Source organism: Eleginops maclovinus, chromosome 9 (genome assembly GCF_036324505.1).
Source record: "Eleginops maclovinus isolate JMC-PN-2008 ecotype Puerto Natales chromosome 9, JC_Emac_rtc_rv5, whole genome shotgun sequence".
Classification (NCBI taxonomy): Eukaryota; Metazoa; Chordata; class Actinopteri; order Perciformes; family Eleginopidae; genus Eleginops; species Eleginops maclovinus.
Genome location: NC_086357.1, coordinates 18,742,965 through 18,768,743, shown reverse-complemented (window position 1 = coordinate 18,768,743; position 25,779 = coordinate 18,742,965). Strand labels below are relative to the sequence as shown.

General features: G+C 38.2%; 3 protein-coding genes across 3 annotated transcripts; 1 reads left to right on the top strand and 2 right to left on the bottom strand.

Annotated features, from left to right (window-relative positions):
* Positions 1 to 2,352: 2,352 nt before the first annotated feature.
* Positions 2,353 to 11,003, bottom strand: LOC134869645 (vitellogenin-2-like). The gene is made up of 34 exons (XM_063891464.1): positions 10,964 to 11,003; positions 10,617 to 10,637; positions 10,340 to 10,491; positions 9,973 to 10,224; positions 9,716 to 9,877; positions 9,479 to 9,627; positions 9,221 to 9,371; positions 8,973 to 9,130; positions 8,726 to 8,891; positions 8,511 to 8,636; positions 8,205 to 8,423; positions 7,897 to 8,114; positions 7,716 to 7,813; positions 7,507 to 7,631; positions 7,246 to 7,347; positions 7,007 to 7,126; positions 6,729 to 6,915; positions 6,551 to 6,644; positions 6,245 to 6,430; positions 6,007 to 6,157; positions 5,713 to 5,929; positions 5,253 to 5,617; positions 5,120 to 5,164; positions 4,974 to 5,038; positions 4,673 to 4,883; positions 4,437 to 4,579; positions 4,159 to 4,297; positions 3,923 to 4,052; positions 3,650 to 3,833; positions 3,448 to 3,542; positions 3,251 to 3,345; positions 3,000 to 3,165; positions 2,554 to 2,715; positions 2,353 to 2,477 (listed from the first exon to the last, which is right to left on the bottom strand). Exons 1-34 carry the CDS (start codon positions 11,001 to 11,003, stop codon positions 2,365 to 2,367), a joined length of 5,007 nt encoding a protein of 1,668 aa, XP_063747534.1. The 3' UTR covers positions 2,353 to 2,364.
* A 1,963-nt stretch (positions 11,004 to 12,966) lies between these two features.
* ctbs (chitobiase, di-N-acetyl-) lies at positions 12,967 to 18,639 on the top strand. The gene is made up of 7 exons (XM_063891471.1): positions 12,967 to 13,159; positions 14,928 to 15,066; positions 15,478 to 15,686; positions 15,803 to 15,974; positions 16,074 to 16,171; positions 17,072 to 17,233; positions 18,105 to 18,639. Exons 1-7 carry the CDS (start codon positions 13,046 to 13,048, stop codon positions 18,291 to 18,293), a joined length of 1,083 nt encoding a protein of 360 aa, XP_063747541.1. The 5' UTR covers positions 12,967 to 13,045; the 3' UTR covers positions 18,294 to 18,639.
* On the bottom strand, positions 18,350 to 25,769 carry spata1 (spermatogenesis associated 1). Its single transcript, XM_063891466.1, has 12 exons — positions 24,726 to 25,769; positions 24,456 to 24,562; positions 23,630 to 23,747; positions 23,252 to 23,305; positions 22,170 to 22,548; positions 21,463 to 21,619; positions 21,304 to 21,364; positions 20,869 to 20,983; positions 20,663 to 20,788; positions 20,225 to 20,400; positions 19,784 to 19,882; positions 18,350 to 19,194 (listed from the first exon to the last, which is right to left on the bottom strand). Exons 1-12 carry the CDS (start codon positions 24,783 to 24,785, stop codon positions 19,045 to 19,047), a joined length of 1,602 nt encoding a protein of 533 aa, XP_063747536.1. The 5' UTR covers positions 24,786 to 25,769; the 3' UTR covers positions 18,350 to 19,044.
* Positions 25,770 to 25,779: the final 10 nt, after the last annotated feature.

The window sequence follows — 25,779 nt, the reverse complement described above, 5'->3', positions numbered from 1 at the left end:
GAATACAGGCAGCAGCCAACAGCGCCTTTTCCTATTGTTAGCGTCCCCAGGAATAATCTTGCCATGGACATAAACAGTCTGAAATTATTTCTTGCCTTATCTTTAATTAGTTGCTCATGCTTTCATTATTTGGCTGGCGTCTCAGTCTCAAATAGCTACTAATAACTTCTGAAAAAATAATGATATGAAGTTAAAGTCACTGTTTCTTAATAACCTGTACTGTTTTGTGTCTGCCAAGCAACAGCGTGTGCCTCCTTATGTGTTTTTGTAGCCTGCTAGAGTAAAACTATACCTTACCAAAGTGAAGAATAATCTGTTACAAGTAAAAGTCCTGCATTCAAAATGTAAAAGTAAAAGTACAAAAGTAGGCTATTGGCATAAAAATATAGTTAGAGTACAGAGAGTAAAAAGAGTCATTTTGCAGATTGGCCCACTTCTATATGATATAAATCATATCTTTTGATTCATATTTATTGATGCAATAAAATGTTTATCATAGCTGGTAAATGTCTAACTAATTTGTTGTATTTATTGTATTTGTTTGTATTTGTGTAAAACTCACTGTGGAGGTGGTGGGGGACAGGGGAATGGCAGCCAAGCTGTCCTCCCTGCTGGACAATGTTTCCCATCCCCTCCAGGACACCCTGTCCACACTGTGCAGCTCCTTCAGTGACAAGCTGCTGCACCCAAGGTGTCTCAGGTAGAGATCCCGCAGGTCCTTCCTTCCTGAAGCGGTCAGACTCTATAACCATCATGTAACCATCATGGCCCCGGGTAGACCCCCACACATATAACAACACTGATTATAACACCCCCTGTTGTGTTAAATACTGTGCAATACACATCTGGCTGCTATACTTTTATTCTTGTGTATTTTGCAATTGTATGATTATTGTATAATATATTTTTTTTTATTATCTTAGGTGTAGTATTAAGCTGTCTTTGGCTCTTTCTGCTGTAAAAACGAAAATGTCCCCTCTGTGGGACGATTAAAGGGATTCTGATTCTGATAAAATACAAGTACCTGATAATTGTAATTAAATACAATACTACATACATGTACTTAATTACTTTACAACACTGTGATGCTTTGCATTGTAAAAACCCATCAAGCAACTTCCTGATTTGTGATATTGGGTTATTTTAAATTAAATTCTGACTTTCCCTCTTTTTAGCTATATGGCTAGCCTTACTCCAAGGGTAAAACACTAGCAGCAAGTGCTCTGATAATATGCTGTACATTTAACATCTTGTTAGTTTATTCTCTACAAAATACATAGTGTTAAAATATATAAGATGTCATTGATTTGTTTAAATATAAACTAAATTAACCACCTGCTGGGAGAATCTACAAATGAATGTACAGACATGAAGATAGCTAATAATTATAAATTGTATTTGTACAGCACACTTAAAAAACAACGCCTCAATGCTATGAGTGAAAAATAAAATCAAAAGCTATCTAAGAAACGCATTTAATAAAATACATTAAAAAGAGTTTTAAAATGATAAAAAAAAAAGTGAACAGCATAAAAGGTTAACATGTAAAATAAAGGACAATCAGTAAAACGTGGTGCGGAACAGCTGGGTCTTAAGGCTTTTCTTAAAAACTGAGAGGGATGCAGAGGTCCTTTTGTCCCCAGAACGGCCAGGAGATTGGAGCTGGCAAACCTGACAGTGCCTTAGGTTTGTAAATGTTGTTAAGTGAGCAGTTCCTGGAGGTAAGTGGGACCAGTGTGGTTATGGCTTTGTACACCATTATGAGGACTGTGTAGGTGATCCAGTGGGTTACAGTGAGCCAATGCAGCTGTCTAATAAATACACCTTAATACTACCATTAAATTAGAGTCATTCTCCATTCAAACCACAACCGCTAAAATGTACTGTAGTGGATGCCAATATACTGTATACTGTATGAGAGATATTTTAACTACTTCAAAATGTACCTTTCAATAATATTTGATTACAAAAAAAGGCTTTGTACTGTATATGTTTTCCTTCCAACAGAGGTATTAGGAAACAAGTGTGTTCCTCTTATTACAGAATCCTTTCAAAGAGTGTTTTGCACTGAATTGAGTTTGCCAAGATGGGACAACGTTTATCGATCATGTTGAAGAGCTTTGTTGCCCCTTTTTAGTTAGGAGAATGGCTGTTACCTGATTGTTTAAAGCACTGTTTCATTTAAACCTGTGTTGTCATGTGTATAAGGGATGAACCACCTCTCAGTGTTGATGATATTTCAGTTTGCTTTGTTGAAGAAGAACTTTGGACAACACACAGTTTATACGCTTCCTTCATTTATTAAATTTATAATTTAAACTTAGTAATTCAATTAACTAACAAAAATGTAAACATCATATGACATTAAGTGCACTGAGCGGTGCAGCGACAGGCCAAGTGGGCTACTGCTGTTTCCCTCAGGTCAATACTCTTCTCAGAGATGCTGCTCACTCCTTCAGACATGTTCAGGTTAGAATCTGCAAAGAGGAGAGTGAAAGTAGTTAGGCATCATAGGATAACAAAAATGACAATTGTGATTTCTTGCAGACTCACCGGCAGGCACGCAGTGGTATCCAACAGTGACAGGGGTGGTCCTCACTGGCATGCAGCCGGGCAGGCAGCGCAGCACGGGCTCAACAGAGTAGCATTTGGATTCCTGGCCATGAAGAGTCACCTGCTTCTCCAGCTTCACAGATTCAAGCTTGATGTAACACTCTGGAAAATATAAAAAAGGTAAATATAGAAATGTAGATCTAAAGAAATCTTTATTAGTTTCTTTGCTATTTTGCCATTCTGAGTTTAAATGATATTCCAATATTTTCCAATTCCAACACATTTTTCAAGAGAGACACTATGTTAAGAATATAACAATAATAAAAAGACAATAAGGATTACAAATATAGGATGACTTCACAATTGTTTTGAGGGTTTGAACTAAACAGATATTGTTAAATTATATACGATAAGCCGACTAGAGAAGCAGGTATTGTGAGTTTTACCAGAGGCATCACGGCAGCTCTTTCCAGCCATCACCCAGGAGTGAGCATAGCTGACTGCATCCTTGGTCAGGCGTTCGTTGGGTGTGCGGAATTCCTGTCTGACTTCTCCGTCAGCCTTTCCACAGAGTCCACAGGTTTGTCCTCGCATCCAGTCCACAACTTGGACCTGGAGAAAAATAACAACAGTTCAGCATTTCCTCCCTCAATAGTTTGGAGATTTATAAATCTTAATCTTGAAGATCTTGTATCACCTTCAGTGCATTCTGGTCCAGGAAGACCTCCTGGAGACCATGGCTAGGAGCATGGAGAGCGATGCCCTCACCTCTCCGTCTGATCTGAATTTTGCCTAAAAATGAATGCATATACATATATAAATGTGATTTTTGACTTTCAAAAAATGTAATAATATTAGCATGACGGTTTCATTTTATTCCATTGAATAACAAACCTGCGGGATGCTGGTATGGCAGGTTGTTGATGGGGATTTCTACTCCGTTAACCTTAACCATGATACTGTTATCCTTAGGGTACAGGTCAACATCACTGTTGGAAAACAAGTGAAATACATGTTTCACAGTAATTCCTGGATTCTTGCCTTTTTGTACATGGACAGTTCCTACACTTTAGGTATAAATACTTGTTGTCCTTACATGTCTGCGATCTTCACATTGATCAGGTTCTGCTCCAGTGCTTGATCCCTCTTCAACAGAACAATGAATTTAAGTTCTGAGGTGCAATCCTGAGCCAAAACCTGGTAGCAAGAGAGAGGCATCTCGTTCTTGTATTTCCTGTTGTTGAATGTGATCAGTGTGTCCTTGACCAAGGTGCACTCAGCTGGAGGAAGAAAAGATAAAACAGTAAGTTAGCTTTTCAATGATCAGCCTGGCTAATCAGTAAAACCTGTTCTTCAAAAATATTTTTACCTGCGTTAGCCTTGGATAAAATGTAAGAGATCTGCTCAGGCATGTTGTCCTGGTAGGGTTCCAGCTCAGCAGCAGTGTTTCTTATTGGCAGAGAAAGAGGGAGACTAAAACCAAGTTTGGAGAAAGTGTTCTGTAATAAAAAATAACAAAATGATTGAGTGTTTTTATACAAACTGGGTAGCAAAATATGATGCAAAAATGTGTTGTGTGTGAATAATGGTCATTAAAAGTCGAACCTTTGGTGTCTGCATCACAATATTCAGACTTTTCTCGGAAGCTACAGCCACAGACAGTTTGATCTCATTGGCAATATTTTTGGTCTTTGTCGTGGTTATTCCGTATTCCTTAGCACTGCGGGAGATGTAATCGGAGATCCTATAGGCATAAAGATTAAGGTTATTTTCGTGTTTAAATAAAATCATGACAAAACAAAGTAATGAACTTGAAATTTTGAATTCCCATAACGTTTCCCAGAGTATGTAGGAATTCATTACTCTCTCTTATAGTGACTTACTCCTTTGCTTGGCGCTTCAAGCTCTTTGGAAGTTTCTCCCAGGTAATCTTGACGCGGCCTGCAGGGTTTTTACCGACAACACCAGTCTCAGCTGTGATCTCAGTTCCGTACTCTTTGCACTCAATGCCCCAGGCAACCTTGGCCTAGAATATTTTTTTAATCAACAAGTTAAAATCTCAAACATCACACAGCTATTGCCAAATCAAAAAAAATAAAATAAAAATCAATGTGTTTACCATCAGCTTGTTTTTGCTCAGCATAACACCATCGGCACAGATTCTGTAGTGATTTTCTTCAGCGAGGTTGGCAAAAATGACTTGAAGTCTGGAGGTAGCTCTGTCAAAGTAAGCTGCAACCTGGTATCCCTGAACCTTGCGGTCGGCTCTCACAGCACGGATGAGGACAGTCACAGCAGGAGTGACTGCGTTAGCAAGGTACTTGGCCTTAAAGTGCAAACAAGACATTGATATTAACGAAAGTTTCGATTTATCAAACCAAAAACAAGCTTTGAATGACTTTATATGTAGCCTTAACTTATTGTAGATAGACTCGAAGCTGTAGGCACTGCTCTTGCTGCTGGAACGAACTGTGGAGAGGGTATGCTGCAAAGAAAAGAAACCATACATTAAGCATACTAAGACTTGACGTACACAATGTCTCTGTCTCATTAATCTGATAATTACCTGGTGGACATGGTTTTTGATAAACTTCATCTCATTCAGTTGTTGCTGCAATAGAAAAATAGAATCATTCCTGCACATACCTTTTTTTAAAATTCTGCTGTACTTTATATGTTCATAGGTAAGGCCGACTTACCTTAGACAATGAGCTAGACCTGGAGGAGCTGGAGCTGGAAGAGCGACTGCTGCTCTGTCTCTTCAATGCCCTGCTGAGTGGAGACAGAAGGTCCACCATCTTGCTCTTGCGTTCAGAGGAGGAACTGGAGGAAGACTTGGATGAAGAAGATGATGAAAGGCTGGAACGAGAGCTGCTGGAGCTGGATGAAGATGATGTCCTGTTCTTCAGACCTGGAACCAGGATCTTCCTGAGTTTCATCAGGACATTCTTGTCCTCGATAACTTCCTCTTCCTCGCTCATGTTAATCACTTTGAGGATCTTTTCTGCTGCTTTTTCTCCAACCTGAATCTCAATTTCAATCTTCTCGATGACTGGTCCGGCAGCTGCAACCAAATTGATAAATACATATGTTACCTTTTTATAAGCTTCTTAACAAAATACTTGTATTAGGATTTTTGTTGTTATCCATTTCACTTGCCTGGAGCAACCTCAACCGTGACAGCATGTTTTCCGATCATGGCGTAGAGTGGGCAGTTTCTGATGAAGGCGGCATTGCGAGATTCGATTTCAGTGCAAGCCTTGATTCCGAAGGTTGCAATTTGAGCACACAGTTTCTTCTCGAAGGCCTTGAGGAGGTTCAGTTGGCTGGCGATTTTACTTGGCAGGTCAACGGGAATGATTTCAGATGATGCTGACTGTAAAACAGAGGGCACCAGATTAATTACAGGGTAAATGCTTGTGCTTGGAATGGTGGTCAGTAAATCAAACTCACCATGCTTTGAGCCATAGAGGATGCCATCTTTGAAAGCTTTGAAGAGAAGGTCTCCCTTGACACCTGTGTTGCCAATGCAGCTGGGATAATTGGTGTGATTTTGGCGGCTGTGAGGTCTTCAACGTTTCTTGCAACAGCAAAAGTCTCAACACTTTTGGAGAAGAAAATATATAGTTAAAATTAATAGTCATTCAGAACTGGGTGATACTTGTGACTTTAAGCATCAACAAATACTTACATTGCAGATGCAATCTTGTCGATGCCCTGAACGGGCAGGAGCTCAAGCTTGAAGTTGCCCTTAATCATGTCAATTCTTGCTTCAACCTTTGCAGGAACGATGGTGTGTACTCTTGCTCTTGACAGCAGGGCAGCCTGGATGAAAGCAGTGTTCACTCCCATAACTGCGTAGGTATGCATGGAAATGCTGCAAGGGACAGAACATATAGAATTTAATGGTATTCTTCACAAATACATTTGATTTTCATAGTAAAAGTAATGAGAAAAAAGGCTTAATCATTGTTCAAGTAAGCAACACCTGGATTACCTTGGAGTAATGGCAGCCCTGATGTTGATGTCAGACTTCAGAAGTTGGGCAGCATGGAAGTTAGCAGACAGAGGTGGTGACACAGTGGCTTGGACTGAAAGAAAACCAAACATTTTCAGTATTGGTATAAATTATTTTGTCCAATCAGCAACAGTTAAGTTGAACAAGTGCAACTTACATTCAACAGATGCAGCAGCCACAGCAGCGGTATAGAAAGCGAGCTCCATTGGCAGACCAACGGCGGTGGGAAGGATGCGACGAACCTCAGCAACCAGCATTGGCTTAGCGTAATGCAGAGCAAAACCTTCCAGCAGAACATCCAAAGCCTTCCTGCCAGCAGACTGAATTGCTGGTCCGTTGGCGAGCTGTCAACACAACATTGCCATAAGACATCAGATATTAAATTCCTCATACATTTATAACCAACAATCATGTGTACAGTAAAATATGCATTACCTCAATAACCTGATCAACAATGGCTTTGTTAAGGTTGGCAAATGCAATTTCCTGTCCGAAGAACTTGACATAGATGGAGGCCAGGGGCTGGCTAGAAGGTTGAGCCCTCCAATCAGAAAGCTGTGTAAAGAGGAAAGGTAATATTAAACAGTGCATAATACTTCTATTAATGAAATGTGCATTCATAATCTGTAATAATTAAAGTGTTTTGTTACATCAGAGTGATCTCTTAAACTTACAGCCTTCATAACGCGTTTCATCTTGGTCATCCTGTCAGCATTCTCAGGAACATCCTTGATTTTCAGAAGGGCCTCCTGTACTCCCTCAGTTCTAACTCCAACCTGAGAATAGGAAAAACAGCATATGACGCCCAAGTATTATTTACTATTTATGAATTATTTGACATAGTGATAGCACAAATGTTTAAGAATTAAAGGCACATGCTAGGTAAATTAGCCTTTTGTTGTGTTAACTAGTTATGTAAAACATATTTTTCATACCTCAAGAACATCAGCGTAAGCTCCTGCAAAGTAGGTACGAGCTTTGGCCACAATGGCTCTTGGCAACAGAGTTGCAGCATCATTAACATAGAAGGCACTGGCAGCGGCACCAATCATCCAGGGGCCTGCAGGGCAAAGTTAGAAAAACGTCAAACAACGTAATATTCCAAAATGTTTGACGGCAAATTATAAGCCTGTTATCAACTTACTCTGGTAGGTATCTGCATAGAGGGCTCTGCTGTAGCGGTAGCTCAGTCTTTCAAATTTGGGGCTGAGGATCTTCACAGCAACGTTACATGCGGCAGCACTGCAAGAAGAACAAAAAATAAATTAGATTATTTCCGCTAACATAACAAAAAAAGCTACAAAATACATATTTAATGTTCTTACACAGAGGCAAGGTCAGGAGAGGTACTCTTGGTCATGGACTTCATGTAAGAGTAGACAAAGCTAGCAGTCTGCAGATTTTTTTCTTTCAGGAGGGCATCAGCAAGAGTAGTCACCAGACCCATGGGCAGCTTGGTCTCAAAAAGTACGATAGCAGTGACCATGCGGAGCTCTGGGTGGAGAGCCTTGTCCATGAACAGCTGAATAGCCATTTCTTGGATCTAATCACAAAGATGATATCCGTTAGGAATACAACAGGTTTTCACTGTATTCTTCATAGAAATGGAAGGAAGCAGAAAATGTAGTCTCACCATTTTGGGCTCCCTCTTAGCAATGTTCCTAAGGGCCAGAACGGCATCAATGTGAACCCTCAGAGGCAGAGAAGCAGCAGCACTGCCAAAGCCAGGCAGGAGCTTCATGATTGTCTTCAGACTGGCAGGATGTCCAGCGTTACCCAGAACCTTGAGAGTCATGATGAGCTCCTCAATTTCACCTTTAGCAACAGCCTGAATGGTCAGTTCATGGATGGGCTGTGAAAGGGACAGAAAAACATTCATGTTACGGATGATGGAACTCAATTAAGTTATATATTACACATGGGAAGAAACAATACATACCCTAACAAGCTCAGCTGGGCAAGTTGGGTTCTCTGCACAGTATTTAGCAACAAGGGTTCCGTATCCAAGCATGACAATCTCACGAAGGACTGGGTTTTCTTGGATCTTGCGGTTCAAAGCCAAGCCCTGAAGAGTGGTGAAAATATACAACTGATTATACATCCCGGTTCTCACATCACTACAAATACAAAAAAAAAAGTTCAACATTGACTTGCCTCGGCCAGCTTGATGGCTTCAAGGTCTGCTGTGACCATGTGCACAGAGGCCAGCAGGGCTTGAGAAACTTCGGCAAGAGTCAGCTCACCAGCAAGGAACTTCTCCTTGATGAACCTCAGAGTAACATGAGTACCAATGGCAGGGACGGCATTCAGGATCCAGTGTCTGGGACAAAGAATGATATTAATATATTTTCCAATGCACTTTTAAAAAAATGTTAATGTCTTTTCTCTAAATTAAAGTTACCTGTAATCGGCTCTATTTTTGTATTGAGTCCAGAGGGCCTCAATGCTCTCAGTTCTGGCCACACGCAGCAGCTGGATTAGTTCAATGAACTTCAGAGGGGCATCTTCGTGCACTTTGGCAACATTGAAGGTAACCAGGTGGTGCAGAATCTCAACAATCTGTAAGAAAAACAATATTTACCATCTTCAATTTGTTGCTCCAGGATCGTTTACATACATTTTGTAAACGTGGAATATTTCCTGCAGTACCTGAGCCTCAACATTGGTGATCCTCAAAAGCTGGATGGGTGTCTGGAGAAGCTCACTGCCAAACTCGTACTGTAGGGATCCACGGTGAAGATATTCAGCTCTGATAGGCTCCAATGGGGTCTTTGCGGTCTCCAAGAAGGTCAGCTTTTGCCTGTGAAAATATATAATCACTCCATCAATCTGTATTGTTGCTCTTTTTGCTGAGAATAGTGTGGAAAACAGTTTAATTACACTTTTCTCTTTCATTCAAACACATACTTTGACTCCATCTGGGCAGCACCATTCAAGATGTTGATGGGTGAGTACTGGATGAGCTCTGTAACGGTTGCTTCCAAGATCATGGTGCCTGTGGCTGCTGCCTTCAGGACGTAGTTAAAAGCACTGGTTCCCTTCAAGGTCTTTCCTCTCTGCATTGACAAGAAGCACAATGTCCTCACACGAGCATGTACATGAGTGTAGTAGAGATTGTGAAGCCAGTGGGTACAGTACACTTACAGCCTCACACTCGGGGCATCTCTTTGTGTATGCCAAGCCGATATCCTTAATGATTCTCTCCTGGCAGTTGTTCAGATCCTTAGTCTTGGTCAACAGGATGCGTTGGGCCTTTGCATCCTCACTGATGACATAGTGGGTCTTGCACACACCCTGTGCGCCAGGCTAGTGCAAACAACAAAAAAATCAGCTTATCACATTTGGTATTGCTGGAATTTTGCAAGTTTAGCTTTAACTTTATAAAAATCTGATATTTGTACCTCTTGCAGCTCATAGACATTCTGGGTCTTCTTAATGTTCAGCTGGAAGATGTTAAGGATTCCTCTGTAGACATTCAGTACAGTGGTAGAGATACCAGCTGGTGCAAAGAGTTTGCCGACGACACCGTTGGCATACTCAAACTTGATGGGTGTCAAGAGCTGAGCAGCCAGGGCTGAGGTGAGCTTGGTGGCTGGTGTGAAAGCGTCTTTCGGCCAGATGCCACTGTACTCAAATATTTCAGGGTCTTCAAGCTGTAAAGGAGAGAGACAGTTTGAATATATTGGGAGGATTTCATTGGAAAATCATTCTTCGGGTGCACTTGTTATACTATATTAAATTGTTCTTAAACATTGTATTGGTTGTTACCTTCAGAATGAATGTGTCAGCCGACACTGCACTGATCATAACTTTGCTCATTACTTTCACTCCAGCCCGTGCTAGACCCTCCTCAGGCAGTCCCCCCATCACGAGGGCTTCATATTTGAAGACATAGGTGTGTCCAGTGGCCAACTCTGGAACTGTAATGACAGACCAGAAAACCAATTAGAAATTGCATTTGGACTTCAGCATAAACTGTTTGAAATTAGGAAACTAATTTTTCAATACAACAGAATTGTAGCAGGAAAGAAAGAAAGCAACTTACCAAAGTTCACCTGGTAACCAGCTAGAAGAAAAGGAGAATCATTTTATTTTTGTATCTATGGTTTATTGTCAAGACAGGTGGTAAAACTGAAGAATTTGGTGTCTATTTTTCTGCTTTACCATTGGTTATATATCAACAAGATTAAACTTTCAACAAGTATAATGTTCTGTAAAGTTTTTTGTCTATTTTCTTATTTTTATCCTAATAAAAAATAATATCGGTGGAGAATTGCTCCAATGTCCTCATTTAAATGACAGTGCATCTAAAAAAAAAGCAACATTTTCAGAAATTACATTCAATTTAAATTTGAATGTTAGTTTATAAATTTTAAATAGACATTTACTCACTGGCAAGAGCCACAGTTATGGCTAAGACAAGGACCTTCATGGCTGGTGAATGTGAATAACTGCAAGCAGAGGCCTCCTTTTAAAGGCAGTTTTGCCTGGTCCGTTGGCCAGCTGACAAGCGCTTGCCTCTGAATGTATCATTAACTTAATATCAGCTTGGATGTCATTAATGTTAACTTGCCCTGACTTCCAAAAGTAAACAAACTGAGGGTGACACAAATGAAAAATGTCACAAAATAAGTTGTTCTAACCTGACTGCCTGGCACAAACTGCTTGATGGCCAAAATCCAAAGAAAACAAAAAACATTTAATGCTGTTTCATACTCATTTAAGGTATTACACATTTAAATACATTGTTATATTTCAATACAATTTAATTGATATGTTTATTAATGAATGAATAGCTCTTGTTAAACTTAATCATCCAATGACTTAGAATAACATAAATGATTCATATGAATAAATAAAATATTATTGTAGAATGCTTTTTTTAAATGGTTTTGATCGCATCAACGTTAGTCTTTTATAAAAAGTCATTGTACCCTGCAATTGTATGTTTCACATGTGTGTGTGAGACCATTTCACATGTGTGTGTGAGACCATTTCACATGTGTGTGTGAGACCATTTCACATGTGTGTGTGAGAGCTTTTGGTTTCAGTTGTGTGTGTGAGAGAGCTTCACATGTGTATGTGAACGGTATTTCTGAATAATGTTCCTAGGGGCCCCTCATACAATTGTATCACACTACTATCAGCACGATCCAGGAACTGTTCACTCTCAAAACAAAAATCCAAATTGTGTGGTACAAATGATTGTACCACACAAATGAAAAACTCAGAATGAACTACACATTTTCAAAGGAGACTCTAAACTGGCATGCAAAAGGGTAAAGCTAGAAGATTAAATAAGGAATATGTAAATGCAATGGCTAACTGTGTGAAGGTTGATAAATAAAACAATACAATTATTGTTGCTGCTTTGTTAATTCATTTCAAATCTGCAACAAATGTTTAACGCTTTTCAAACTAAAGTATTTCCTTTTTAATCTCTTACATGTTAAATGTAAAATATATATGTTTTAATCAAACTCATGAATAGCCTGTACAGTTAAAACATGTAGGCTACATTCATTTTGTTCATTTTTCCGAAACAATGTTACAGGCGTTTAGCTTTTGGGAGACATGCACATTAACAAAATATAAGGCAGTCTATGGGGAGATTTCATTTAAATTAATTACATATCTCATAACTATTGAGCCCTAACAGATCCTACATCATAAAACAAACTTTGTAAATAATTGCATCAACAATAACCTTGAATATTCAACTACGTTTTTCTTTTAAAATAGAAGATTGACTTCATATTTTTATGTTTCAATATAAAATAGCAGAATATTTATAGAAATATTCATATATAAAAGAGCATTGTGGGACCCCTGTTTTGTCAAGTTGATGGTATGTTTTTCTATGATTATTAAAACTGAAAAACACTTAAAATGTTATTGTTATGCTGGTTAGAAATTCCAAAAACAAAAATGGTGTCCTACTGTTCGAGTGTAGAAACAGGTCTTCTTGGCTGCATTGATTTGAGAGGAACATTGTTAGCAAGGTGGAAGAATTGCTCAGATCTTATACTTGGGTAAAAGAAGAAGTACCAGAGTGTAGCAATACACTTGATATCTGGTAATAAACTAAAGCCTTTTTAAGTGTTGATTATATTGCACATCAAACAAAATCTGAAATGTAACTACTCGAGTATGTACTTAAGTACCGTGCTTGTGTTACTCTACTCAACTAATTGTTAATCAAAACGGTTTAAAAAAAAAAAAGTTTTTGTAATCATGCATTATAACTAAAACATATAACTATATTGTCATTATTGTTCAAATCTAACTAAAAACCTTACATTCAATTGTTATGTTTGGAAAGCCCTACTAACAATCTCGTGTCAGTTAACGGAATGAAGTTTGTACGATGTCAGCCTCCGTACAGCAGTGTTTGAACTCGTGATTTGTTTACAGTTGAAACTCCGAGTGATCCGGGCCGACTACATTCAGTTTACACTTCCTCCTGCTGCCAAAATGTTTTACTTTCTTATGTTTTTATCGTCGATATACCTGGTCTGCAGAGCTACCGTGTGTCCATGTGAGAGACCGGAGCTCTGTCAACAGATCCGCGAGGAGAGAGACTTTGAGGTAGTTCACGTCTGTGAGATAGCTGGTGTTCAACATCCACCTGCAGCACATTCCTGATAATTTAGCTTTTACATATACTGTTTATCACTTTAGAGCGGCTGCAAACCAATGAATATTACTTTATTAAAGCGATAATCAGAGAACACGCAAATCTGGCCAAACAAGAGCATAGCATAGGTGCTTATCGAGAACTGAAAATTAGGTCTATTTAATTTAGGGAAGTTGGTTCTAGGTTGGGTATTCGACAGGCACTCTACGTGTCTTTAAAAAAACCCTACATTTTCTCTATATTATATTACATAGATATCGCAATAAAATCCATGAAAAAGAGACGTGTCACACCAGTCTAGTGTAGTGATACATTTCTGCATTGATTTGAAGAGTCACACATGACATGGAAGCCATTGAAATACTTAGATTAAGATTATTTAATAAAAACAGCACTATTTTCATAAGAGTTTTCATATGAAATATAAGAAGCACTGTCAACCCTTTTAAAAAAGGTATAGTATTAATATCTGGTATGGATGTTGAGTCACTGGGTCTCAGACATGGAAGCTTAATAAAGGAAATCTATTAAAATGTTCATGTAAAATCAATTCAAGACTCCATTGACCACATAGCATTTTAAAATAATGTCCACCATACATTTGTTTTGCTTTGGATAGTGAGTATTAAACTGGCATATTCAATTATGAATTTATCACAACTTAAAATAAATAAAAATAAAATAAAAAATGGGAACTCTTGGTTTTGCTTTAGGGACTGAAAAAATATGTTTAATACCCATTTCATGATATGTTGCTTTAAAACTTACACGAAAAAGAGACAGCAGTGAACTTGTCTACTGTGTTTTCTATTGTAAGTTTCAAATTGGGCTTGCTGTTCCTGTTTATCTATCCAGCCTGTCTGTGTTTGTTTTATTGTTGCGTGATATTTGATAAAGTGTGGCCTCTGGAACTTCTGTGAGGTGACTCATGCTTAGAAACTCACATGTCAAAGTGTACATTTAAAGACTCCTTTTGTAAATGTAGAAAACTCAAAGTTAAATATTTTATGTTGTAAAAGACCTTTCTCACAGAAGAACATTATACTTGACCGATACAGGGTTAATTTATAACATCAGTAACAACTGCATTCCAGTTTTTTGCCCTGATAGTGCCACTCACTGGTATGACTCTATGAATTATTGTAATGAAGACATTTTTAATAAAATTAAATAAAGGCATTCTATTTTTGCATGAATACTATATTCTGCCTTTTGTTTTTGAAGAAAGCTTGGGTTGCTGACGTGGGAGGTTCGGGTAGAAGAGATATGATTATATACATTTAAAAGCAGTCTATTAGTAAGTGACCAGAAGAATAATCAAAGCCATTTTCAATAACCAGCTAGTGTTGTTTTGCCCCCTGTCAAGTACCAAACGTTGCCTGAATTTCACTTCTTACACAATCCAGACCTTGTCTTGTCAGCTTGGGCTTTGGTAACTTAGTCGGACTTAATGAGTCATTTTTAATCATCAATCCATCAATCCATGGTAACAAAAGGTTGCAGGTTTCATATTCAGGAGAGCCTGTTTCTTATAGTTTGAGAACATTTACTCTGTTAGGATAAAGAGAAGTAAGAGACTGGAGTGTCAAACATGTTTCCTTTTGTGAAGATTTATGAATAAACAAACAACAAAATGCTGTAAAAGTGAGACATTAATGGTATATGAAAAGCAGCAGTTAATCTTCCACTCGTGTGTCTGTGTGGTCTGTGTGTTTTCAGGTGTATGTGTTTGACGTTGGTGGAAAGACATGGAAGTCCTACAACTGGAGTATGGTGACAACAGTGGCAGCATTTGGGAAATATGATGCTGAACTCATGTGTTATGCTCACTCCAAAGGAGCACGGGTTGTACTTAAAGGTAGAATAATTTATTTACTATAGCGTATAATAATTTGCAGAGACTGTACAAAATATACAAAATATATTTTTGGGGGCTTTTTGCCTTTATTATAGAGATAGGACAGACAGACTGGAAAGGGGGAGAGCACCAGACACTTTCTACGCTGCTATGGACAGTCTTTTGCACTAATGTACATTTTTGACTGTAATATATTTACTATTGACTGACATCTATATCTATCATTATTACATTATTTTCATTGAGATTTTTATATTTAAATGATCCAGTCAGTGTTATAAGCAACTTCAAACTTAATTTTTGATCCAGTTCCTGATACAGTATTTGGTCATTTTTTATGCTACTGAAGTTCCTGGCCATTTTGTCCTCATAATTATGTCCATCTTTATCTTTCCCTGTTTTTTTGAAAAGGTGACGTTCACCTAGCCTACATCGTGGACCAATACAACAGGACGGCATGGATAACAGAGAAAGTGAACTTAGCTAAGAGTCAATTCATGGATGGGATTAACATCGACATCGAGCAGGCAGTGGACGACGGCTCGTCAGAGTACCATGCTTTGACAAACCTTGTGAAAGAGACCACTGAGGCCTTTCACAGGGAGATCCCAGGCTCCCAGGTGAACACAGTGTTTTCTACAGGTGCTACCATAAAACCATATAGTTTGGTTTAGCTTTATACCTTATTATTTTTACCTAATGGCTTCTTTATATGTATCTTATTTCTGATTATAAGGTCTCATTTGATGTTGCCTGGTCACCAAATTGTATCGACAAGCGCTGCTATGATTACGTTGCTATCGCTGAATCCTGCGACCTGCTGTTTGTGATGTCCTATGATGAACAGAGCCAGATCATGGGGGACTGTATTGCAATGGCAAATGCCCCGCTCTCTCAAACACTGAATGGTTTGTTATCCAGTTTTTAGATTAGGAATGAGAATAAATCAGCTTTTCAATGCAGTCAACTACTCATCACCACCTAATGCCTGTTATGTTTCTCTTAAGGTTATGACCAGTTTATGAGTCTGAAAATCGATCCAAAGAAGCTAGTAATGGGAGTGCCATGGTACGGCTATGACTACCCATGCCTAAACTTTTCCCAGGTAAGATACAGTATGTTCATTTAAAAGATAAACGTTAAAAACGTGGGATATGTTATGGTGTATTTAGCTATGGTAATATATATTTTAAATCATGTTTAATGATTTGATCATTCTGCCATGATCCATGCCATGAGGATCTTTTTGATTTCAGTAAAATGTTCATACAAAATGTGGATTGGTTGCCATGAAATATGACACAGATATCCATGGTACCCAGTGGATGAATCCTAATCATTTTGTTGATAATCTTACTTTTTCACTAGAGCCATCTTGAGAACAGAATAGTTGGTTTTAAGTGAAATGTGAAAGACTTTTATGTTCAACTATGGTGATCCTTTAACTTTTTATCTAGCACCATCTTCTGGTCAGAAAAATCCAATTATTGAATAGAATTATGGCACTGAAGCTAAAAGATTTACAACTGCGGACCGAGCAGCAGCAAAATGTATTTTAGCCATACTAAAAATCCATACCAGTTTATGTGTACGCTATAATGGGAATATGCTGTTAGACAGTCCTTTCTGATGGGAAACTGAAGACGTTTTCGAGGCTCATTTTTTAAAACCCCCTTGGCACCATCCTTTTGTTTGTTTGTGTTATTCTGTGACTTTCACCAAACAACCACATGTAATATCACTTCAAAATTACATTTGTCTAATAAGTGTGGTGGCTTTAAAAAAAAGAGCCTAGTTGAATGTACTGTAATAGCTTCAGTTTCCTGTCAAAATGGGCTGTCTCATGTCATTATCAGTATGAGGAACACTTAAACTAATGTTGTTTTTTAAGTATGGTACTTCAATCTTTTATTTACTCTTATTTAATAGTTTCAGTTCATAGGAGTTGTTCTTTCTTAGATGTAAAAACAGATTCATCTTAATGTCTTCTCTTTACCCATACCAGGAGGGAGTGTGTTCATTAATGAAAGTGCCTTTCCGTGGAGCCCCCTGCAGTGATGCAGCAGGAACACAAAAAGCATACAAGTGGATCATGACGCAGGTCAACAGCTCTTTTTCCGGCAGGCTCTGGGACGACAAGCAGGAAGCTCCTTACTTCAATTACAAAGTAAGTTCTGTTTTTTACACATTTTAAGTTTTAACTCTTGATTTATTTTCTCAAAGATATACAGCTATGTTTGTGTGAGATGTTTTATTAGTGGCGCCAATTTCATGGTTTGCCTCTCTGTGTGGTCCCGGCTTGACTGACTGCTCCTCCTTTATTCCTGAAAAGTTATGACTTTACAAGTCAGGCAGGGATATCAGTCAAGGTTTGTCCAGTCTGTTTATCCAGAGGGCCGGCATCCGACTGTGCTCCCACAGTGTCACTTCCCAAACAAAACAAATCACCCCTTTCAAACAGCCATAAAACATTTCTGACTACTTGACGATGGTGCGTCTTATTTTATTGTCTATCATCTGTACTTTTAGCTGTGTTTCTGCAGGACCTTAAAGAGTATTTAAAGTTAATAATAGAGTATACAACATATGAAAAATAAAGGCCCTTGTGTGACATAAAATTAACCTACATTTGATCAGGTATTATATATTACATAACACGAAAGGTAACAATTCTGATAATTATAAAAGACATAAACAAAAGGAATCAATATATAGTATCATATTATATTATATCATCAATTATTTAAAAAAGGTAACAGGCCTTTGTTTCTATCCCTCTTTTATTAAAAAATATGACTTTGACCTAATATTTCTAGTGCTTTGTTACCACTTCATCTGTCTGTTTTATATTTCATTGACACAAGGAGTTATCATAAACTGAGACTTTTCAGTTATGCTATCTTAAAGTGAATTTATGGTTAATGTAAGTGGAGGCACTGATGTAACGGGTTATAACTCAACAGCAATGCGGGGCTAAAATATATGGAATCGTTCTTAAAATGTATTAAATTAACTTCAGGATTCTTGTTTTCCCTTAGGACAAGAAAGGACAGATCCATCAGGTTTGGTATGACGACCCACAGAGTATTTGTCCAAAGGCGGAGGCGGTGAAATCCAAAGGTTTGAGGGGCATTGGCATGTGGAATGGAAACATCTTGGACTACAGCGATGATCCGGTCGCCAGGCAGCAGACCGCAGTGATGTGGAATGCTCTCTTGGGATGCTAAAAAGCTAGGATACACTTCACATGGCTGCAGAAATTTACATCACCCCTCCCGTTTCTTGTTAAGTCAATATAACCCTTTATAGCAGTAATGGGGTGGGGCTTCCCTCTATTCAGGGATGCATACTTGCACTTCAGATGTTATTGTGGCTTTTATTGCTGTTATCATTGAATGTAGTTACATCGCAGACATTCCTCTGTGCAAACTGAAATAACTGTTTCTTGGAAAAAAAGACAACCAATCTTTTCAATGTGACACAAACAGTATTTTTCCTTTCATGATATTAAGCTTAGTGAGATACCTGCACTTTTATGCTTTATGCTTATCATAAATAAAACATGTTCTGATACTTCTGTGAATTATTGAAGTTACACAACCAGCTAAAAACATGTTTTACAGCACCTGAGAAATTCCAAGTACCAACTTTGTGAAAAAACCTGATCACATCAAACAGGAAATTATAATACAATTAATAATAAAAAGCAGGAAAAGTAACAGCACAAAGCACAGGTAAAAATGAAAGGACATGTAGACAGCACAACAAAACTACTAATATATCAATTGTTCTGTACGAAAAAGGGTTTTAAGACACCTTTTTGTCTGTCATTGTAATATAAAATATAAAATAATTGCTAACCTCCATTTTTGTATATAAAAAACCCTGACCTGTGAATCTTTAGCAGGAAGACCTTGAATGATAGACTGACTTTAATCCAGCTTGCCTTGAACTGTAGGATCCCTGGTATGCACTGAATCAAATACAGGTTCTTTGAGCCTGCAGTGTGTCCCGTGTGGTATTTCCAAATCCCAGAGAGGACGTGGGACCGGGATGAGAGGACTGACTCTTCTTCTGGGCCAGCTCAGCCTTCAGGGCCCTCAGCTCTGTGGCAGCCTGTTTCCTCAACTATGCAGCCGTTCATGAAAAAATAACCTGGTTTGTTAATATAATTCAACAGATTACACAGCAGCTGTTAGGCACTGGTTGAATGTAATGAAGAAAGTACTATACTATACTATACACATATAGTAATCGACATTTCTGTGTGAACACCAACACTCAGTAAGCACAACTAGTTGTCTGAAGCTACAGATAGCACAACTAGTTGTCTGAAGCTACAGATAGCAGAAGTAAGTGATTGGCTTTAATTTAGCAAAAAAATTAAGGCTTTCAGTTTATCAGGAGACTTCGTAAATCATAGAGTTGAGGAATAATTGTTTCCCCACTGCTATTAGGCCACACTCCCTGAAAAAAGGAGCTAATTTAACCAAAAAATGTATATTTGTTTTAGTTTCAGATTGTATTAATTCAAATTATTATAATTACTGTTCTAATATGCTGATTTGCTTTGTAGTCCCAACAAGTAATAATTTGTATTGGGATAAATGAAATATGTAGAACATTTTATGGAATAATATCACTTCCAGTTCATGATAGAACACATAGTAGACAGAGTGTAGGAACATTTTTCTCAGACTAATATAAAATCAGTTACCTTTATCTCTGTTATGAGCTTCATCTTGGCATCCTCTACCTTCCTCTTTAGGTTGTCAATCTCGTGGCTCTCCGTCATGATCTGAATGATGAGCTCGTTCTGAAATGAATGATATTTAAATGCCTTTTTCAAGCTTCAAATTGTGTTTAAGAATAAAAGTCTGTTTTGATTCAACTTAAATACTTATACTTAAAAAGCACAGGTGTTCTATTAAAAATATTTGGTAATATACATATACAAACTTTTCTTTGCCGGCTAAAAGTATAATTATTTGCTATTAAAAGTGTATATTGGCAAATAACATTTGGAAACAATACATTATTTAGTCTTTACTAAATAATTTTATATCTGAAGAATAACTCTTCCGAATGCATTGCATACCTTTTAGGAATTAGTTCTAACAAACACTACAGTATTTAATTAAGATGTCTTCAATTTTACCTTTATGGAGGATCGGCCCTGTCGTCTCGGCTTCCTTCTGTTATCTCTGGCCTGGAGCTGGTGCAAGAGTTTGTTGTAAAATGTCTCCAATTCCTGTCTTAGGTTTCTCAGATTTTCCTCCAAAGGCGCTGTGGCCTTTTTAGTTTCAAAATATTTCTTCTTCCAACTGTCACGGGCTTTACGTTGAAGAAAAATTCCAGCAGAATTGAGTTACTTTTATAAAAGTTGGCCTTGGACTAACATTTGTACTTTTTCAAATGTCTTCCCCTATGTATCAAGGAAAGCTTTAAGAACATACTTAAATTGAAGTAAATGTTCACTTCAAAACAGTTATGTTACACGAGGATCATGTATCTTTATTCTTGCCAACTTAAAAACGTGATGAATGATTTCTTGTAAGACGTTATTTCTTTCTTGTACAGTTTTTGTATTGCTCACCTTTGTTCCTGCGATGTCTGTTTTGAGCCAATAAATCCTTCCCCTTTCTTAGCAACTCCTGCCTTGTCCACTCCAGCTGCTTTCTCTCCTCCTTCACCATCTTTATTTCCTCAATCATTTCCTCTCCTAACACACAAACATGTCAGTTTGGATCAATAAAATGAAAATGCATTATTCCCTGGTATGAGACCGAAGTGACAGCTTACTGTTTGTGTGAAAGACACGATGGACGGGTTTTTTTGGAATGACTATGGCAAATTCTGGTCCCTGAGGAGGAGAAGAGTACCCAGGCCGAGACAACAAAGCTGCACTTTCTTCCACCTTAAAACAAGCCACAAACACAACAACATGAGTCTATATCTCAAAGGATTTGAATGGACTAGTCTTTATTCCTGTTCTTTGTTCACTTTAAAGACCTCCCACACTTCACTAGACCCACCTGCTGGTTGAGGAAGTTGGAATTATTACTACACCAAAACAACTTTCAACAAACTGGACATTTCCTACTTGTTTTAAAATCACTGCAAAATCAATCAAGAGCAACCTTTCTCAAAGTTTAATACTGAAGAGTACAGAATGAATAAGTCACGCTGCGACTTAGGCTGGGAAAAAGCTGGGTAATATGTAATGCAATACTTTACATGACTGCTTTGTTTATTCCTGATGGACCTCGGTGCATGTGCGTCTTTCAATTTCCCGATCCTGCAAACAGACACACTGTTAGAACAAGCAGCAGCCGGACAAACAAGTATTCACTGCACAGTACAAGAAGTATGGCTATAAACAATGCCACGTAGTACCCATCTGTGAGAGAAAAGCCGGAATCTCTGTCCTCCAGCGGCTGGGCGACTCCTGAGTCTCTGGCTGCTCTGTTCTCTCTCTGGTGCTGTTTCTTCTTTGTGCAGATTTCTTCAATTTGCTTGACCTCAACTGAATCTGCCTCACACCGCTGTAAAGCTGTAGATACAGTATATAGAGACTGAAGAGCTGAGTATAGTAATGTGAGATCAATAGGATCAGTTTCAAAAAGGGCTAAAGAATTTCAATGTCAATGCCGGGTGGCAGATGCACAGCTGGTTTCCACTGATGCTAAAAGTGCTGGTTATTATAAAAAGCCAATGTGATGTTCACATTTAATCAAAAAATAATGTTGTAATGTATAATTCTGTGTCTGCGTTCTTGTGTTTGTTGAAATGTGCTTTTTTTAAAACATGGGGATGTGTTATAGCATGATATACAAGACTCAAAAGCCAATTTCTTTTGACATACACCACGAATATGAGTCACAATATCTGTCCTAAAACATACTGAATTCAAGCAATTACAAGTAACAGAAACATGCACTTTTTTCACATAAAATAACTGAATAACAAAAAGGGTTTGACTGATTTTAAGAGAGATAACCTATCAAGATGAATGTAATGTGGTGTCAGTCACCACATTTGGAAAGCTAGAGAGAAAAATGCTTTTTATGCGGCAGAGAAACCTATATATACCTATATTTTACCTTTATTTGGTGAAACAGGCTGTGGTGCCCTTTGATTGTGATGCTTCTGTGTGCAACAGTGCTGCTCTGCCCACTCTAAATTGGAAGATAGACCCTCCTCTTCATAGTTTCTTTCTGCCTCTGAAGAACTATAGCTTTGCTCTTCATCTGCCTCCTCCTCTTCCAGACTGGGAGTGGGAGGTGGCTGATGGGAACACTGGGGGATGAGGGGGAATTTAACAGGCTCCTTTGTTGCTGCTGGCTGGCTGCAGGTCTTTGGAGGCTGGTAATAGCTCTGATGGTCCGACGAGCTGCTGCTGGTGTCTGGGGTGAGAGACTGGGAGCAAACACTGCTGTCATTCTCCACAGTGGGTAGCAGGTAGAGCTCCGGCTGTGGAGCCTGCCGACAGGTGACAACAACACATTAGTGCAGCCAAACAGGTAGAGTTGGTATTATAGACATCTGTAGGTCACAAGATAATATGCAACTACATGGTTAACAAGCATATAAACTAAGGATAAAATGGTTTTGTAGATGCCATAAGAAACTAAATTTAAAGGTATATTTCAATAACAAAACTACCATTTAAATACCAAAAACTCACCCTGTGTTACTTGGAATTATTTTAAAGAACCTTTTTTTTACATTCAAATGAAGAATCAAAACACTGAGAAAGGTGTTGATGAATTTAAATAAATGGTGGCCATGTTTACTGTAACAACAGTTCAACTATATCAAAACCTCTCTTTTCAAGTGCACACAAAACTAGTGCAGTATAATTGCAGGGTCATTTATCCAGCTGTTTGCAAACTACTTCCCGAATACAAGCATCTTTGCTGACCTTACCATTTCAAGCATTTTCACAGGCTCATATGAGTTTGCATTAAGAGGATTATTTTAAAGGTTATACATAGCAACAACACACTGTGATAGGAAGCAGAAGAGAAGAGTTATTTTTTTTGAAAACTTAAAATACTATTTAGTGGATTCATTTAAATTATATTACACTGTGTTTTGTCAGTAAATTATGCATCAAACTTTTCCAAAGAAAAAAACTGTAAATGTAAATTTTGAAATGGATTGAAACATGGATTCTACATACATACGGTGGAGCGAATGTCTTCACTTTAAGATCCCTCTCCTGTTTGCTCTTGACCTGCAGTATTAACACATTTTGTTAGAAAATGCCTGGTAGTTAAAACAGTTTACACACACACACACACACACACACACACACACACACACACACACACACACACACACACACACACACACACACACACACACACACACACACACACACACACACACACACACACACACACACACACACACACACACACACACACACACTTTAGTGTCAGCAGCTTGAATAGTAAACTTGTCAATCCAACTGTCTGCATTGTTTCTCTCTACTGTCTGCCCGGTGAAACACAACCAGCTTTATACAACGACAGTAAAACGCGCCAGCTGCACTCACCAGAGCCAAGCTGCGCCCCACACATTTCAGAAAAGAGAATTTGTCGATGCTCCTCTCAGCGCCAAGAAAAGCTCCCAGCTCTTTCCTCAGAGTTTTCAGGGTGATATCAGGATAAACCCTGACATCACAGTGATGAAAAGGAGATTTTAGATAACTGTTATTAAACATATAATCATAAGAGCACATCACATTTGTTTTCACACATGTGAGAAACACAGTCAGTTATCGTCAGTGTGTTCAGTGGATTCAAGTTTCACAGAATAAAACGCTGGGAGGGAATGTTTAATATTTTCTGGAATAATAATATCTGCTATGAAGAGTTTCAGTTTAAATTTCAAATCATATCAGTCTTTAGAAGAAAATTGGACACAGCTGGAAGGTTCATTTAAAACTTTAAGATACTGAGACGCGAAGTGGATATTATTTATACTACTTGGTTTTACCCCAACACATTTCAGAGAAAAACATTGCAGTTTTTGCTTAACTGAGTTTGACTGACAGTTGCGGTTACTTTGCAGAATAAGACTGTTAATGCTCAACATACAGTTTACATCAGCATCTCTATAGCTGTAACAACCCAACAGTACACCACCTTGACCAGCTGCAACAGACTGTCAACAATACATTAACATTTACACAAAAAATGGTATGTTATTACTCCTTTGCCTAATGCTTAGTTTTATATATATATTGTAATGCTGTATTAAAGAGGAATTTGAATACATTAAGTTTATACCACTGAGAAATAAACATAGTCAGTTAACAATTTAATAGTAATATCTTCTGAGTTTGTTTTCTTGCATCAAATGAATCATGTATGTTTCACCTGATGAAGCCGGCAGATATGAAGCTCTCTATGGCTTCAGCAGGGATTTTATTGAGCTTCACATTCCACTGGTCACCTGGCACATAGAGCACATGGAGCTCTACGAACTTAACACATAAACACACACGCAACACAACAGTATAATTGTAATGAGAAAGTTATAGTAAAGTGCTATGTTTGCTTTTAAAATTAACTTTTGTTCACTCTAAAACATTCACATTCCTGCATTCTACTACTTTTTGCAATAATGCATGGATTCCCTCACCGTACCTTGCAGCTGGCCGGTCTTCTGTCCTCAGGAAATCTCACTGACTCACAGGACAGCTGCATTATCAGTCCAGCATAGCATAAAGCGAAATTTACTCACGGAGAGCTGCGTTAGGTTTATCCGCAGTAAGACTTGTTTTTGTTACATGTGAAGGCGTGGACTGCTCTGTAACTCTCTGGTGGCCCAAACACGGACAGTGGCCCGGTGGGGTTTCTTTTATGAGCGTGCCAGCGCTTGTTGCTCTGGAGCTGGTGAGACCGTTTGTTCAAGTTGCTTCGGTTGATCGGTTATGCAGATATTCAAATGTAATACTCACATTGTCAGCAATTCGAAGGGTGACTTAGTAGGGAGGATATAACATGTTACTTGACATCATTCTAGCTTTAATGAGTAATTTAATTCGAGGAAATGGTAGTAAGATTGGGCGATTGGGTTGTGGTTTAATGTTTTACACACACGCACGATGTTGTTATTATTTTGTTCTTTATCTTATTTCACCACTTGCGTAACTTGTGCATTTAAAGTCACAATGTATAAATAAATAGCGCACATAATAATTATAACGTTGAGGGTTGAAAGGGTATTCAACGTTTTAACAAGTTGGTGTCGGTCGGTGATAATGTGTCATCACCACTAGAGGTCGCAACTTACTTTCATTTTATGCAGCGTTCATGGACACTGGCAGTCGTCAAAAAAATAACGTTTAACGATAAACAATAAAAGTCACCCCCGCTCTCAACTCCGTATCTCATATTGATATCAGCTTTGAAGCAACCAGAGAGCTTACATTGGTCAACAATCGATAATAAAGATAAGGTGTAAGAAGACTTTTGGGTGATAAATTAACCAAGTTTAAGTAATGTAAAAACTGCGCTTATTTCTTCCATGCTCTGCTTTTCGAGCGTAAATAGTTCGGTTGATTTCCAACAAAAACTTACATTAAATAAGTCACTCTCATTTACATCGTCTTAATGGCATTTGGTGTAAATTCCATGTAATAACTGTGAGGGAAAGAAGGTGGAATATTATTTCCATTTTAACAACATTCCCTGAAGG

Excerpts from the sequence above, each read along its gene's own strand:
- spata1 (XM_063891466.1), bottom strand. The coding sequence starts at position 24,785 with ATGCAGCTGTCCTGTGAGTCAGTGAGATTTCCTGAGGACAGAAGACCG. Across the intron at positions 24,563-24,725 it reads GAAGACCGGCCAGCTGCAAG|TTCGTAGAGCTCCATGTGCT; the intron begins GTACGGTGAGGG and ends TTATGTGTTAAG. Across the intron at positions 19,883-20,224 it reads AGGGCCGATCCTCCATAAAG|AACGAGCTCATCATTCAGAT; the intron begins GTAAAATTGAAG and ends CATTCATTTCAG.
- LOC134869645 (XM_063891464.1), bottom strand. The coding sequence starts at position 11,003 with ATGAAGGTCCTTGTCTTAGCCATAACTGTGGCTCTTGCCA. Across the intron at positions 6,916-7,006 it reads TTGTTGATCAGGTTATTGAG|CTCGCCAACGGACCAGCAAT; the intron begins GTAATGCATATT and ends TTGTGTTGACAG. Across the intron at positions 5,039-5,119 it reads TCAAAAACCATGTCCACCAG|CATACCCTCTCCACAGTTCG; the intron begins GTAATTATCAGA and ends TTTTCTTTGCAG.
- ctbs (XM_063891471.1), top strand. The coding sequence starts at position 13,046 with ATGTTTTACTTTCTTATGTTTTTATCGTCGATATACCTGGTCTGCAGA. Across the intron at positions 15,975-16,073 it reads GCTCTCTCAAACACTGAATG|GTTATGACCAGTTTATGAGT; the intron begins GTTTGTTATCCA and ends GTTTCTCTTAAG. Across the intron at positions 17,234-18,104 it reads CTCCTTACTTCAATTACAAA|GACAAGAAAGGACAGATCCA; the intron begins GTAAGTTCTGTT and ends GTTTTCCCTTAG.